Raw genomic sequence first — 13,500 nt, forward strand, 5'->3', positions numbered from 1 at the left:
GGAACCGCAAGAAGACCGGCACCACGAAGACGAGTCTCCCTGCGCGCGCAGCTCGGCGAGTACCTCGAGAGAGCGGAACACGACCACGGGCAAGCAGGCTCGGGCCCGACGCGGCTCAAACTCCGTGCGGAGCCGCGACAAGAACTCAAAAACGCGCCGAAACTCCGGATCCGCGCGCACGATCGACAGACAGGGACAGGTGCCACACACAGCTGTACGAAGAGAATCAAGCTGCCGCCAAATAGCAGCACTCTGAGTATAGAACTCGTCAATAGTAGAATCACCCTGCTGAAGATCATGCTCCTGACGAACCACAGACAGATAAAGAGCATCCCCGGACGGCCGATAGCGCTGACGAAGAAAAGCCCACTGAGCAGCAGCGGTGGGAAGACTCATGAACTCGGCAGCATACTGAGGCAGAACACTGGAAGTGAGAACAGCAGCAGCACGAGCATCATCATCGATCCACTGAGTGTAGTCGCTCCTACGGCGCCTACTGCACCGACGCCCGTTTCCCTTGCCCCCGATGCTTCTCAGGAGGACAAGGATGCAGCCAAGAGTGCCGCTGATACTGCTCTGGCTGATTATGACCGGAAGGTTCAGGAGTATTCTACTGCTATTGCGACCTACCGGCTGGATCTGGTGAAGGAGAGGCGGCGGCGGCGACCGGGCGCGGCGGCGAGATGCCAAGGCGGGCGGCGGCAGCGGCTGCGATGCGAAAAAGAACCTTACGGCTCTGATACCATGATAGGAGAATAATCTATGTTGTATTACTGGGGGCCAAAAGGCCACAATATATAGTACAATGTACAGGTGCAATATGCAAAAGGGCCCCTAACATATGGGCAAAATATAATACACACATATCTACTCTAACAGTATCTATAACTAAAAAATATCTATATACCTCCGTATCTAAAATTTAAGCAGTGTTTTTTGGACCTTTCTAGGTGATGTGGGTTTTGCAGCGAAAGATTTCGACTTTTAAGTGGATGTCCAGCCTGCTGGGTGATCCATTTTTTTCCAAAATGGGTCGCCTGACGCGTAGTAGCACCGGAGAACCATAGAGCCATTGCTCGGATCGGCTATCTTAGAGGCCAGCTATAATATCCATCGGCTCCATTGTTCTGGAAAACCCTCTCTGTTGCGCGCCTCACATAGTCACAGGAACAGAGCGTGTGCACAAAACGTAACAGGTTTTCTTTGTCATTTCTTCCCATGTTTCCTATTCATCTACACAAAATATACAGCGCCAACCAAAATACACTACTCCACTACCCGCCGCACGCAAATCCTACATAATCCCTGAATCCAAAATAACTTACCCGCTAAACCTAAACCTATCATACATATGCATATACTTGATCAGCTCATCGCACCGCCCATGCTACTGCACTAGAGCAGTACATGCACCGTCAGTTAAGGTGTGGAAATGCCAGATCCCTAGTAAGCAGATACCGAAAATTCAGGTTGTAAGGCACCCATTCTATGATCTTGCTTGACCTACTGCCCTGCTGCTGGCACTTCTGCATCGCCATCCTCAGGTTCTCCGGGAGGTACCGCTGCACCATGTCAACAAGGCCCTGCGAGGAGAGCTTCACATCCTTCGCGTACGCCTCGACGAGCTTTGGCAGTAGTATCTTCTGCCCTCTCCAGACGCCGACCGTTGCACGAATGAACTCTTCCTTGGCAGACTCCAGCTGTTGGAACAGCCTCTTTGGAGTGTACACTCTCACCTACAAGAAAAAAAAGGGTGAGAAAAGGGCATAAAGGGGCTTGGTTTGGCACCACAGGTAATTATGTTTGCGGTACTTTGATGAAAGATTCCTAACATGATGAATGATTCCAATCAAGATTCCTAATCAACAAAAGGTTTTTGCTTCATAATCATGCTGTAACAATGTGAGGCCATGATTTTCTCAGGACACGTGCACCTTTTGATACCAAATTTGTGCATGCATGAAGACTAGGCCAAGAACCACATGAGTATGGCTTGGAAAAAGGAAGCATTTGCTTAGTTACAAGCGATTAGGGTACAATGACAGCAATTTGCGCATGCACATTTAGCTTACCGCGGGATCAGAATGGCTGCCCGAGCAAAGCGCAAAGCGTAAAAGAGGTTCTGATTGTGCAACGGCAAAGGCTTGCCACTCATGCCCAACTTTGCTCACTTTGCTTTTGATCCTTGGGTAAAGCAGAGTACGTAGCCACTGCATTAAAAGGATCAACAGATGGAATTAGCATGCTTGTGATGTACAAGTAATCAGTACAGTACAAACATTACACCTTTAACTGGTTTTTGCGACATTATCATGTTTGCTATACCTGTCCAGGACAATGTGTGTTGCATCCAAGAACTAAGCTCTGGATTACGGCTACGTTGATGTTGCGTCCAGCAATTTTGCAGGCAGCCTGTGGTGAACATTATGTCAGGGAAAGCAGAAACTTTGTCTGAACAAGTGCATTTAATTGATTCCAAAGCAGAAACGTATCCTCTTTACCTTAACAAGCAGTGATGACTTCTTCAGATTGTTCTGTGGGACGCCATACCTGAGATAAGCCTGTGGAAGAAGTACAAAGAGATCTGATTAATAAAAAGTAGACACAGAGCCACGAATTAGGAGTAAATACTAGGGTCAGGGAGAGAAGCACTACATGCATCAGCAGGGCGTTGTGGATGTTAACCCAGAACGCAATCTTCTCTTCATCTGTCATTCTTCTCAGATCAACAGCTTCCAGCCGGTACAAAATCAACCTGAGATATCAATTTGGAAGAGTTTATCAGTAACATTGAATTGACAAGCAGAACATTTCAATCCACTGGAGAATAAGGAAGGATCAGCGTAGCTCACTTGTAAGTCTGGAGAAGATCCTCAACTTCTTTTAGCCTCCTATTATCGCGGCAAATTGCTGGAACCTCAACCATTGTGTTGTATGGTCCACTGAACTCCTTCAGCCCCTCAACATGGAATGGGTTTATCAAACGGGAGTCCAGCGTCGACTCTCGCTTGTAATTCGGGCTCCACATGTCCCCCACATACTGTGGAGAAATTGCACTAGTTGAGGAGAACGACGATGTTGGAGAAGACGAGGAACCGTGGTGAACCAATGGAGGATCTGCAAGTTTGCAGTAGACACCTGCCATGCATCTCACCATCTCCTCTGAAAGGTTGTTCGGAGTTTCAGGGATGTGGTCAGCTACATTAGTCCCCAGATACTCTGCTAAGCTTATCACTCCTGCTGCAGTAGGATCACCTTCCTGCTCAGAAAAATCATGAAAACGAACTGAGAATATTATACAAGTTCACGGAGTAACTACATGAATCATTTAAGTGCTGCAATTTTTCTCATGATCTCATGACCACACTAACACCTTATTCTAATAACTTTAGCAAGTTTTACATTATATCAACTTTGTTTAACAACATCGCAACATTACTAGATTGTCATGCCCTAAAATTAGCATATCCCTTTTTCATAGTGAGAATCATTACCTCCAAAAATGAGAAAGGCTGAGAATGGCACGACCGAAGAGCCCTCGCAAGACTCTCCTCGGATGGAGATATCCTAGATGAACGTACCCCACGATACGACAGCGCAGACTGGCAGCGGAGCACATCAGAGTCGTTTGGTCTATCAAAGCATGCAGATGTAGAGCAATCTGTCACTGGATCATTCCACTTCTTACGGGTCGGCGGCGGCGGGTAGCTAGACCGGAGCATTGAGTCCCCTCTACTCATGCAGGAAACCTTGGCATTGGGTGTTTCCCGGAGTTGGCCGGACCGCGAGCTCACTGAAGGCTTCGGCGCCTCCCGGCGATCAGGAGGAGATAATGCAGGTGCTTGCTGCTCAAACGCTTGCCGGTACAGGGTGAGGAGATACTGCTCCATGTTCTTGACCTCCAGCTCTAGCGTGGCAATCTCCCTTATGAGTTCGTTAGCCGCCTGTAGAATCAAAGTAAACTCATGAACATTGCAGAAAAGATAGGGAAAATAACAGAAGTATTTGGGCGAGGGAGTCACCTTTGGCATTGGATTCTCGTGTGACAGGTTGACCGGAGCAGCGTTTGGCCCCAGAGCTTTTTCCAGGGCGCCACGCACAACCTGCTGATCCTTGAGGTGCTTTTCGAGCTGTAGAATCTGCAACAGGTCATCACGTGAGTCTAATGTACTACAGGGAAAATTCAGCAGCAAAAAGAGCAAAAAAGCCTAGTAAGAGACTGGATAAGAGAAGAAACATTTTCAGATAAGTTCAGAGAAACAGAGAGTATGTTCAGGAACTTCTCGCTGAACAGAATTTTCATATTCGTAAGCAGAGTAGGTCTAGAAGGTGGAATTTCTTGAGGAAAAAAAACACCCTAAATATTTAAAGGTTGCCTATCTCCAGCTAAAAATTAAAGAAAAAATGTGACGTTTAGCCAGCAAGTGGTAAGGAAAATGCAAGTTCCTAGCTGCATAAAACTGTCAACTTCTCTACTTAAAAAATAAAAGAACTCCAAGGCCAGATGTCTTTGCTAAAATCCTTTAAAAGCAGGCATTATTCTAGTGATTACCTCTTTCCGCAAGGAGTTTTGAGCCCCTCTCCCAGGTTGCGCTTCCTTGCTGAAACCACTCTTGACCTGAACCTTCACACCTTCCTGCTGACCAAAATCAGAACAAAGAAAAGTTCAGAATTTCAGAAACAAGAGAGAAAATCATGCATTTACTGCAAAATATAATGTAGAAGCTGCAGAAGAAAAGGGGAAAAAACTCACTTTCTTCGGCTGAACACATGTTTTGTCTGAAGCGCAGTGCGCATCTTTACCAAACATATTCTCAAGATCACTGCCAACAAAACCACAAAAAGGAGAGAGAATCTCAGCATGACTATACTTCACAACACAGCCAGAGAACTTTTCAAATCTCTTAGCATGTAGGCACAAACCTCTTAGAACGCTTGTGCCTCTCCGAGGAATTGAAAGACTTGATTGCCTTGGCGAAGGCTCTGTGCCCCTTCTCCTGCGCCTCCACCTCCATTTCTTGGCCGGTCCCCTCCCAAGAACTGAAACCAACACAAACAAGACCACCACCCTAAGCAACAAGACAGCAAGCGAGAAGTAGGCAGAATCTCATGCACAGGGAGACAAGGAAGAAGAGAAGAAGAAACAAGAAGAGAACAAAACTTACAGAAGAGAGATCGTTGGAGGACAGAGAGCTCAGAACTCAGAACCAGGAGGAGGGGAAATGATCCAAGATGAAGGAATGGCTTCTTCCCAGGCAACACTAGGCTCCAACAAACCCTGCACTGTGCTCGGCAGCCAGTGCCATATATGATGATATATCTACCACCACCACTTCCTCTAGCTCTTGAGGTCAACAACTAATAAACAGTGGTTTAGAGAGGGAAAGCAAGAGCAAGGCCTCTCTCTCTCTAACTGCTCTGCAGAAATCCACTCCACTGTGTTTATATACATACACAGGCAGGGCGGGGCGGGGCAGCTGCAGCACACACCCACCAGCAATCACACTAGTGTGCCTGCGAGGGGCAGCAAAAAGGCCGTTGACTGTGACCTCTCGTGAAAACGCCACACGCAACTTTTCCCCTGGTTCCTTGTTGCCATGCCATGGATAAATAGATTAGCTCACCTCACTCGCGGTACCTTTTCCCTCTCTCGACTTATTATACGTCGGTTTTGCTGCTTGCAAAACTAGCAGGGAAAAGGAGACCTTTTTAACCCAACTCGGTTATTTGCGTCTTAGGCTTTCTAACCCAGCCGTGATATGGTGACAGTGTCATTGGGTTCCGAGACATGACACATGTGGAAGTGGAGATTTGGGGATTAGATTAATGTGACACTATCCTCCGCAGCATAGTAGAGCCAAACCTTCCTCTTACTGATCTGACAAAACACCAGGTTTATCAACTAATTATTGGTACAATGCGTACCGAACTTAAGGGAGGGATTTCAGCATCGGAACAGTGAGCAGCAGTTGGTGACTGATGGGTGACGACTGATGAGGTGATGAGGGGCACCAAACGATGAAAGATAGGCCAAAACGCAACAGTGTGTACTTTGCATTCCATTGGGGTTGTGTATGAGCAAACTTGCAAGCTGGTGGTGGTACTGGTGTCTGGTGGTGGTGGACGGTGTGTACCTTGAGAGTTGTTAATGGAACAGGTAGGTTTCTAGATGTGCTGCTGACATAGCCCTTCAAATCTTTGTACGACAGATAGTCTTCATCCCCCCTGCAAATGGTTTTCTATGACAGTGACAGGGTAGCAAATTATATGAGGACATGAGGTTTGCAGTTTGATGTGTCAATGGTGGAGACCGACAGTTATTAGTTTGTTTGACAAGGGTAACTATAAAGTAGCTTAACAACTCTAATCATGACTACGAAGTGTGCCATTTGCTCCTACAGATTCATGCATGAATTTTGACAAAAGAAAGTAGAGAATGTCAACATATCTGCCCTTTGGTATCCAAAATAATATCCTTACAGGTTTGCAGTTTCAAAGTTAATGGTGGAAACCGACAGTTATTTGGTTTGTTTTAACAATGCTAACGAAGTAGCTTAACAACCCTAATCATAACAAAGTGTGCCATTTTTTCCAGCAGGTTCCTGCATTAATTTTGACAAAAAGGGTGGAGTGTCAACAAATCTTCCTTTTGTGCTTTCAGCATAATCTCCAACTGGGGCACCGCTAAAGATGAAGAGACAAGATCACATCTCCCAGTTAGCCTCCAAAGTGAACCCCATCTAGTTTAGCTTAGATAAAACATGCACCTAGTGGCTACAGGTATATACTACTGCCCCACTACAAAAACGATTCCAGACTGAAGAAAATGGCAGACCCTACTACGGCACAGACAAACAGTGATTAAAGACAAGACCGCATTTGCATTTGTCCAAAGAATGTTTAGGGGCACAAACCCAAAAAGAATGGAAGCAAAGTGGGGGGAGCCCCTCGTCGCATCTCGTCTCAAAAGGGACGAAAGCAGCTCTCCAGTTGGGCTCTTCCTCCTGTTGGCTCCCGTTCTAGGCCTAAACTGCTAGACCTAAACCACCACACGCTTCCCATCTTTACATCTCGAAAGGCGGCGGCCGGGGAGGAGGCTAGCACTTGTCCTGTGCTCCGGGGAGCGGCTCGCCGTGTCGCAGGAATAAGCTGGCTTCCCCGTGGCGGCGAGCGGTTGTTGGTGTGGTTTTGGACGGGGCGGGCCGGGGCGTGCGTGCGTGCTCGGCTCGGCCGCCGCATGGGATTTGGGAGGCGTGGGCAGGGTAGGACAGGCAGGTGTAGCCGCGCACGGAAAAGTGGCCAGGCAAAAGGACCTTTTGGTGATTTTCTGTGGATGTGGGACTATTCCATGGCACACCCACACAGGTTAAGCAATGTGTGTGGGTTGTTTTCCAAAGGCCATCTACTCCTACCGTTCAATAAAATTTGTCTTAATTTAGTTAAAATTTAGGTGCACGTAGACAATAAATAGTAACTAGATACATCTAAATTTAAATGAAATTAAGATAAATTTCATGAGGCGGAGGGAGTATCTTATTTCTGATTTATTCACCTTTTTCGAATGGTTGTGCTAGTACGATTTTAAAATATGTCGCAAAATCTTGAAAGCTCGTGTAATGAAATCCTGGACCTAATTCAAGAAATGGAATTGTTATTTGTGGATTTCAAAGTCTGTATTTGTGGTTCAAGAAATGGAATCGTTATTCTCGATTCACACAAGACAATGATTTGTTTACGAAACACTCTTCATTTTAGAGGATCTCCCGGTCGTCAAAAAGCCCGCTCCTTCTTATTGAAGACTAGTCATTTATTTTATTTGGAGATAATGGAAGAAATGGCGAGCTATTTGAGAAATGTAAATTCTGATTTTTTCGATGATTCAAGAAAATAAAATCAACTAATAAATAGCATGGTTAATTATGTGAAAATGCTACCATTCTGAACTAGTTAAACATGTTTCACGTGTTGCCTCTACCTCTATGGATGCAACCTTCACATTAATTAGCACCATTATATGAAAACAGAAATATAATCAATTCTTCTTGGAGAAAGATACTGGCCTTGCATAGATTAAAATTGTGTTTTGGTAGTGGTCTTATATTCAAGAACGGAGGGAGTATCCTAATCTCTTTTTTATGAAGATTGATGTTGTAATTTTGAAAAGTCAAGTCAAAGAATAAATTTTGAGTTCAAACCTCTATGTCGTTTTCGGACACCAGTGAATCAAACACGGAGTGCAAAACCATAATCTTCGCTTGAGAAGGACAGCGGGCAAACTCGATTGGCTACGAGTGAATGTGATGCTAGGTGTCCCATCCAAGTGGTGTTCTTGTGGACACGTCGTGATCGAAGGATTGAGATGAATAACCTGGAAGGCTGGGGGTATCTACAACTTTAAATCTTTTACTAAAAAAATTAGGCTTTATGTATAACAAATGTAAGTCCAATGCAGTTATGTTAAACAACCTAGCTATATGACGATACGAAGATAATTCAACCATAAATGGTATCACAAAGATTAAAACAAGTGAAAGAGCTCGAATAAAAAATAACCGTGGCACGAGGAGACGAAGATGTATCTCGAAGTTCACTTTCTTGGGAGGAAGCTAATCAGCGTTGGAGAAGAGTGGGCAACCACGAAGGACTCTTAAACGTCATTGTAGGTGCTCTCTCTCTCTCTTCTACTCTATTCTCATCCACGAAGTAGGATCTCGACCATTATAGTAGTGTGATGTAAGGTATCATCCAGACCCTCACAAACTTTTCTAGAGCCCAAACCCTTAACTCGGGTGCTTCCGGTCAACCCTAGCTCATGCGGGATTCCGACAACCGAAGAGTAACAACTAACTTCTTGAACTCAACGAGCAATCACTTTAGGCTCATGGGAATTGTAGATCAAAGCCTTCTCTTTCTTTTCCCAAAATTTGAGTACAATTGGGGGCAATGGGACATCTAAGAGCTTTGAGGTGTTCAAGGATGGAAAAGTAAGAATAAGAGGTACTATAATTTGGAGCTAGTTTAGGGGTGTGAGCAAGATATCTAAGGATTCTTGAGCGGCATCAAACGGCTCTCCTTTGGAGTGTTCTTAAAACAAACACATATACCAACACTTAACATGATATATGGTCTAGATATCACAAAGATAAATCAAAGATCCAATCATAGAATGGTATACCTTTTTATCTACAATTTTTCTTCCTCATATAGACCAAGTTGGCCATTTGTTTTCATGGGGGTTCATACGTTGCAAACGTATCTATAAGTTTTGATGCTCCATGCTTGTTTTACACCAATTTCTATATGTTTTATTTACACTTTGTTACACTTTTATACATTTTCCGGCACTAACCTATTGACAAGATACCATAGTGCGAGTTCCCTGTTTTCTGTTGTTTCGTATTTCAGAAAAGTTGTACAGAAAATATTCTCGGAATTGGACGAAACAAAAGCTGAAGTTCTTATTTTACCGTAACGAAGACGGAGTCCAGAGGAGAGACGAAGAGGCGCCACAGGACAGCCACACCTGCCCTTGGCGCGGCCAAGCCCTGGCCGCGCCATGGGGTGGTGTGGGGCCCCCAGGCATCCACCGACCTTGCTCTTCCGCCTATTTATTCACGATCTCGGGAAAAACCTAAACACCTGAGCCTCCATCCACGAAAAGTTCCGTCGCAGCGCCATCGCTGACCCTAGCTCGGGAGGGTTCTGAAGCTCTTCCCGGCACCCTACCGGAGAGGGAGATCATCACCGGAGGCCTCTACATCGCCATGCCCGCCTCCAAAGTGATGCGTGAGTAGTTCATCTCTAGACTACGGATCCATAGCAGTAGCTAGATGGTTGTCTTCTCCAATTTATGCTTCATGTTTAGATCTTATGAGCTGCCTATCATGATCAAGATCATCTTTATGTAATGCTACATGTTGTGTTTGATGGGATCCGATGAATATTGAATACTATATTGAGATCGATTATATACTTGTCATATGTTATTTATGAACTTGCATGCTCTCCGTTGCTAGTAGATGCTTTGGCCAAGTAAATGTTTGTAACTCCAAGAGGGAGTATTTATGCTCGATAGTGGGTGCCTCTAGTAATCTGGAAGAGTGACAATAACTTTTAAGATTGTAGATGCGATGTTGCTAGTAGGGAGAAAACAACAATGATTTATCTAAGGGTGATTCTATTGTTTACTTTACACATATTGTTTCATACGATAATCTGTTGCTTGCAACTTAATACTGGAAGGGGTTGGGATGATAACCGGAAGGTGGATTATTAGTCATAGACGCAGTTGGATTACGGTCTATGTATTATGTTTTAATGCCCACACGAATCTGTTGACGTCAGAAACCCCCTGGCGGGCAGAGACGGGCAACACAGTATAGCCGGGAACAACTAGGGCTACGGCTGGCCCCAGTCCCTCAGAGCGACGGCCCGCAAAGCCTCCTGGTCGCACGTCCGATGCTATCGCAAGGGCGTGCCACCTGACCTATACCTGGTCGGGGAAGGTGTGGATGATGCCTCGCTTAGTTTCTCGCATGGCATACACGTAAACATTAAATACGAGCCTCGATCGGCTCTTAGGTTATCCCGTGAATCGGCTCAAAGAGCCGATCCACCCATGATTCGGACGAGGTGTCCGAATATATGGTGGTCCTGCTTGATCAAGATAAAGCTAATGAGATCTACGACGATTTAGGGTTTTCACCGCATAATCGGATCATCCTACTCACGATTGGGCCTCGCGCTCGCGCACGGTGACCGTAAGCCGATCCTAGACGGGGCCTAAAAACCAACACGAAGTTGATCCCCGGAACATCCTTTCTAGGGCTAGCAAACGTCACCCTACACGCCGCTGGATCCTCCAATCCTTTGTAAGGCCTAACTATTGCGGATGTTAAACTAATCCTTGATGAAAACAAGGAGCAACCGTAACGGACCAGATCTACTAAACTATGATCAAGCGGGGTGCCGCCCCTACACCTAAGATAGGTGTAAGGGCGGCTAGATGTGCAAGGGTCGCATAACGAAAGCATGTAATTTGAAGAACAATGCTAACCCTAACACATCTAAGATAACTACGTTGCTCGCCATCAAAAAGGCTTCAGCACGAGCAACGCATGAACAACGTGGGCGAGCTAGGTCTTGCCTAGATCGCAAGATGCGATCTAGGCAGCATGGTGCTTACCGGAGAAACCCTCGAGACGAAGGAGTTGGCGATGCGCCGAGATTTGTTTGTGTTGAACGTTGGTTGTTGTTTATTCCATAAACCCTAGATACATATTTATAGTCCAAGGGACTTTCTAATTCAGGCGTGCATCTAACCGTGCACGGGTAAAACTCTAACTCTTAACCGGCACGTAATCTAATATGTTACAGATACAAGGGCAAACTAGCCCAAACTTTGCATGTAAGGCCGATTCACGTATTTCTTCTATATATATATTCTTCAAGTCCATCTTGATCGCGGCCCACCTACGACTCGGTCAAATTCCTGGTGATAACACATGCCCTCCTGGTTTTGGAAATGACATTTCCAAAATCATTATGCTCTTCTTCCGTCGGGTCATGTCGTGGCAGGGCGAGAACCGCCGCGAGAATCCTCATCATGATGCCTTGCCCCTTCCACTTCTCCACGTGGCCGCAAAACTTTCCTGTTGGGCAACATCTCCTCGGAAACTGCTGTGGCATTGAATCTCTCTCATATCCCCTTTATTTAACCGTTCTAAACAGCTTGCGCCTCCTTCGTCCTCCTCGCATTAGCACCAAAAAACCCTCTGTGCCACCATGTCTTTTTCCTCCTCCTCCGAGGCTTTCCTACGGGTCCGACTCCTCCCGCGAGACGCCGCCGGAAATCCGTGCCCCAGAAGAATGGGACGAGGAGAGCCACGCCTCCTCCATTTGGTCCGAGGACGACAAGTCCTTGACCAGCGGGGATGAAGATCTTCGGTTCCTCGCCGACGGGGAACCGGAGTCGAAGCGAGGACGACCGGTTCCCCTGGGACGGCTGCCCCACCTCTGAAGAAGAGGAAGAGGAAGACGACGACGACGACTCCCTCGAGGGCTACCCGCCGACGAAACGCCTCCGCATGTGGTGGGACAACGACAGCAGCGACGATGAAGACGGGGATGAAGCTCCCGTAGAGGGCTACGGGAGTAGCGACGAGGAGCCCATCGGCAGCAGTGCCGATGAGAGTTCCGAGGACGACGACGAGGGCGGTGATGGCCCGTAGAGTAGGATCTACCGATATAGGCCTAGCCGTAGTAGATTGGCCAATAGGCCCTTCTTTTGTTCTTCCTTCTTCGAGCAATCAGTTCTTCCTTTGTAAGAAATCCTGTTTATTAATGAAGAAATTTCCCCAATTTGGTCTTGCCGATTTCTTTTGAACCGATTCTCAATGAGCCGATGGCAACGCATCGGTCTCTCGTAATCCGCCCTTTCTCTCTTCGACCACAGGGTGACTGGAATGTTGGTCAAAACTCAATAAGCTGATGTCAACGCATCAAGTCTTCATGAATTACCCTTCATCTTCTCAAATGATGAACTTGAGTTCCGCCAGATCACCACCTTTGACGAAAATCGCTGCGCAGGACTAGCCGATGGCCACCCAATCGTCTTTCAAAAACGGGGCCTCCATCAGGCCAGCTGCCCCCGAGCCTCAATCAAGGCGAACAGATACGAGGGCATGCCATTCAGACAGATGGACTTGGGCTAGGCCATGTCTGAGAGAGCTACCATGCAGAGCCAGCCGATGCCCATCAGAATCGGCTCTCCAGAGCAGGGAACCTTCAGGGTGAGCTGCCCCCCGAGCTTCTTCAGTTCTTCCTGCACCTTGCCGGCCAGATCGGCTCCTTTCCTTTGGCGGATCTAATACAATCCATCCTTGACCTGATCTGCACGTCCCGGCTGCTCTTGGCATTGTTCTTGAAGGGAAGATCCGAGCCCTTAAACTACTCCATTGAGGAGTTCTTCCATTAAAATCTCCCTTCGTGCTCCATTGACCCTCTGATCGTAACAGTTATTCCTCTTGAGTCGATGGCCCTACATCGGCTTTTATATCCTTAAGTCGATGTCTGCTGCATCGGCTGTGCTCAAAATCTTTCGAATTTTTCGAATTTTTTACGACCGACTTATGCATCGGCCCCCATACTTCAATACCCATCATCAAAGGATGAGACACTTCTACTGCATATCCTCGTGTTTTATCCACCTGGGTGCCCCCCTGAGCCGATTCTGTCAAGAGAATTGATGGTATCGGCTCTCGTTGGATAACATGTTGAACCCGAGTGCGAATGGATGGTGAGGATAATTTTGGCCGATTGCTGGAATCGGCCTCCACGTTGCTTGCTCGGTGAAGGTTTTGTAATGTCCCTTCATAAATTTTTGGGGCCGATCACGAGGATCAGCCTCGCCGCGTTTGCTCATTGACGTGCTCTTGCTACTCGTTCAGGCCGGTAGATAAAACCAGCCCAATCTCTGACTTTATCATGTTGGTGCGCTTG

General features: G+C 46.5%; 1 protein-coding gene across 2 annotated transcripts; it reads right to left on the reverse strand.

Moving 5' to 3' along the window:
• Positions 1-1,231: 1,231 nt before the first annotated feature.
• On the reverse strand, positions 1,232-5,532 carry LOC124700683. Of its 2 annotated transcripts, none has more exons than XM_047232769.1 (12): positions 5,166-5,532; positions 4,924-5,040; positions 4,754-4,823; positions 4,553-4,639; positions 4,023-4,139; positions 3,495-3,944; positions 2,853-3,259; positions 2,656-2,755; positions 2,502-2,561; positions 2,326-2,412; positions 2,073-2,210; positions 1,232-1,736 (listed from the first exon to the last, which is right to left on the reverse strand). In XM_047232769.1, the coding sequence occupies exons 2-12, from the start codon at positions 5,013-5,015 to the stop codon at positions 1,416-1,418; spliced, it is 1,929 nt and encodes a 642-aa protein (XP_047088725.1). In that variant the 5' UTR covers positions 5,016-5,040; positions 5,166-5,532; the 3' UTR covers positions 1,232-1,415. The 2 variants fall into 2 exon arrangements, with proteins under 2 accessions (XP_047088725.1, XP_047088726.1); XM_047232770.1 differs by having other exon boundaries at positions 4,553-4,636; positions 5,166-5,531.
• Positions 5,533-13,500: the final 7,968 nt, after the last annotated feature.

This window comes from Lolium rigidum, chromosome 3 (assembly GCF_022539505.1).
Source record: "Lolium rigidum isolate FL_2022 chromosome 3, APGP_CSIRO_Lrig_0.1, whole genome shotgun sequence".
Lineage (NCBI taxonomy): Eukaryota > Viridiplantae > Streptophyta > Magnoliopsida > Poales > Poaceae > Lolium > Lolium rigidum.

What these genes read in the sequence shown, in the direction of transcription:
- LOC124700683 (XM_047232769.1), bottom strand. Translation starts at nt 5,015, where the DNA reads ATGGAGGTGGAGGCGCAGGAGAAGGGGCACAGAGCCTTCGCCAAGGCA. An exon ending in AAAACTCCTTGCGGAAAGAG is followed by an intron (nt 4,140 to 4,552) that starts GTAATCACTAGA and finishes GACCTGTTGCAG; the next exon opens with ATTCTACAGCTCGAAAAGCA. An exon ending in ACACACATTGTCCTGGACAG is followed by an intron (nt 2,211 to 2,325) that starts GTATAGCAAACA and finishes CTTTTAATGCAG; the next exon opens with TGGCTACGTACTCTGCTTTA.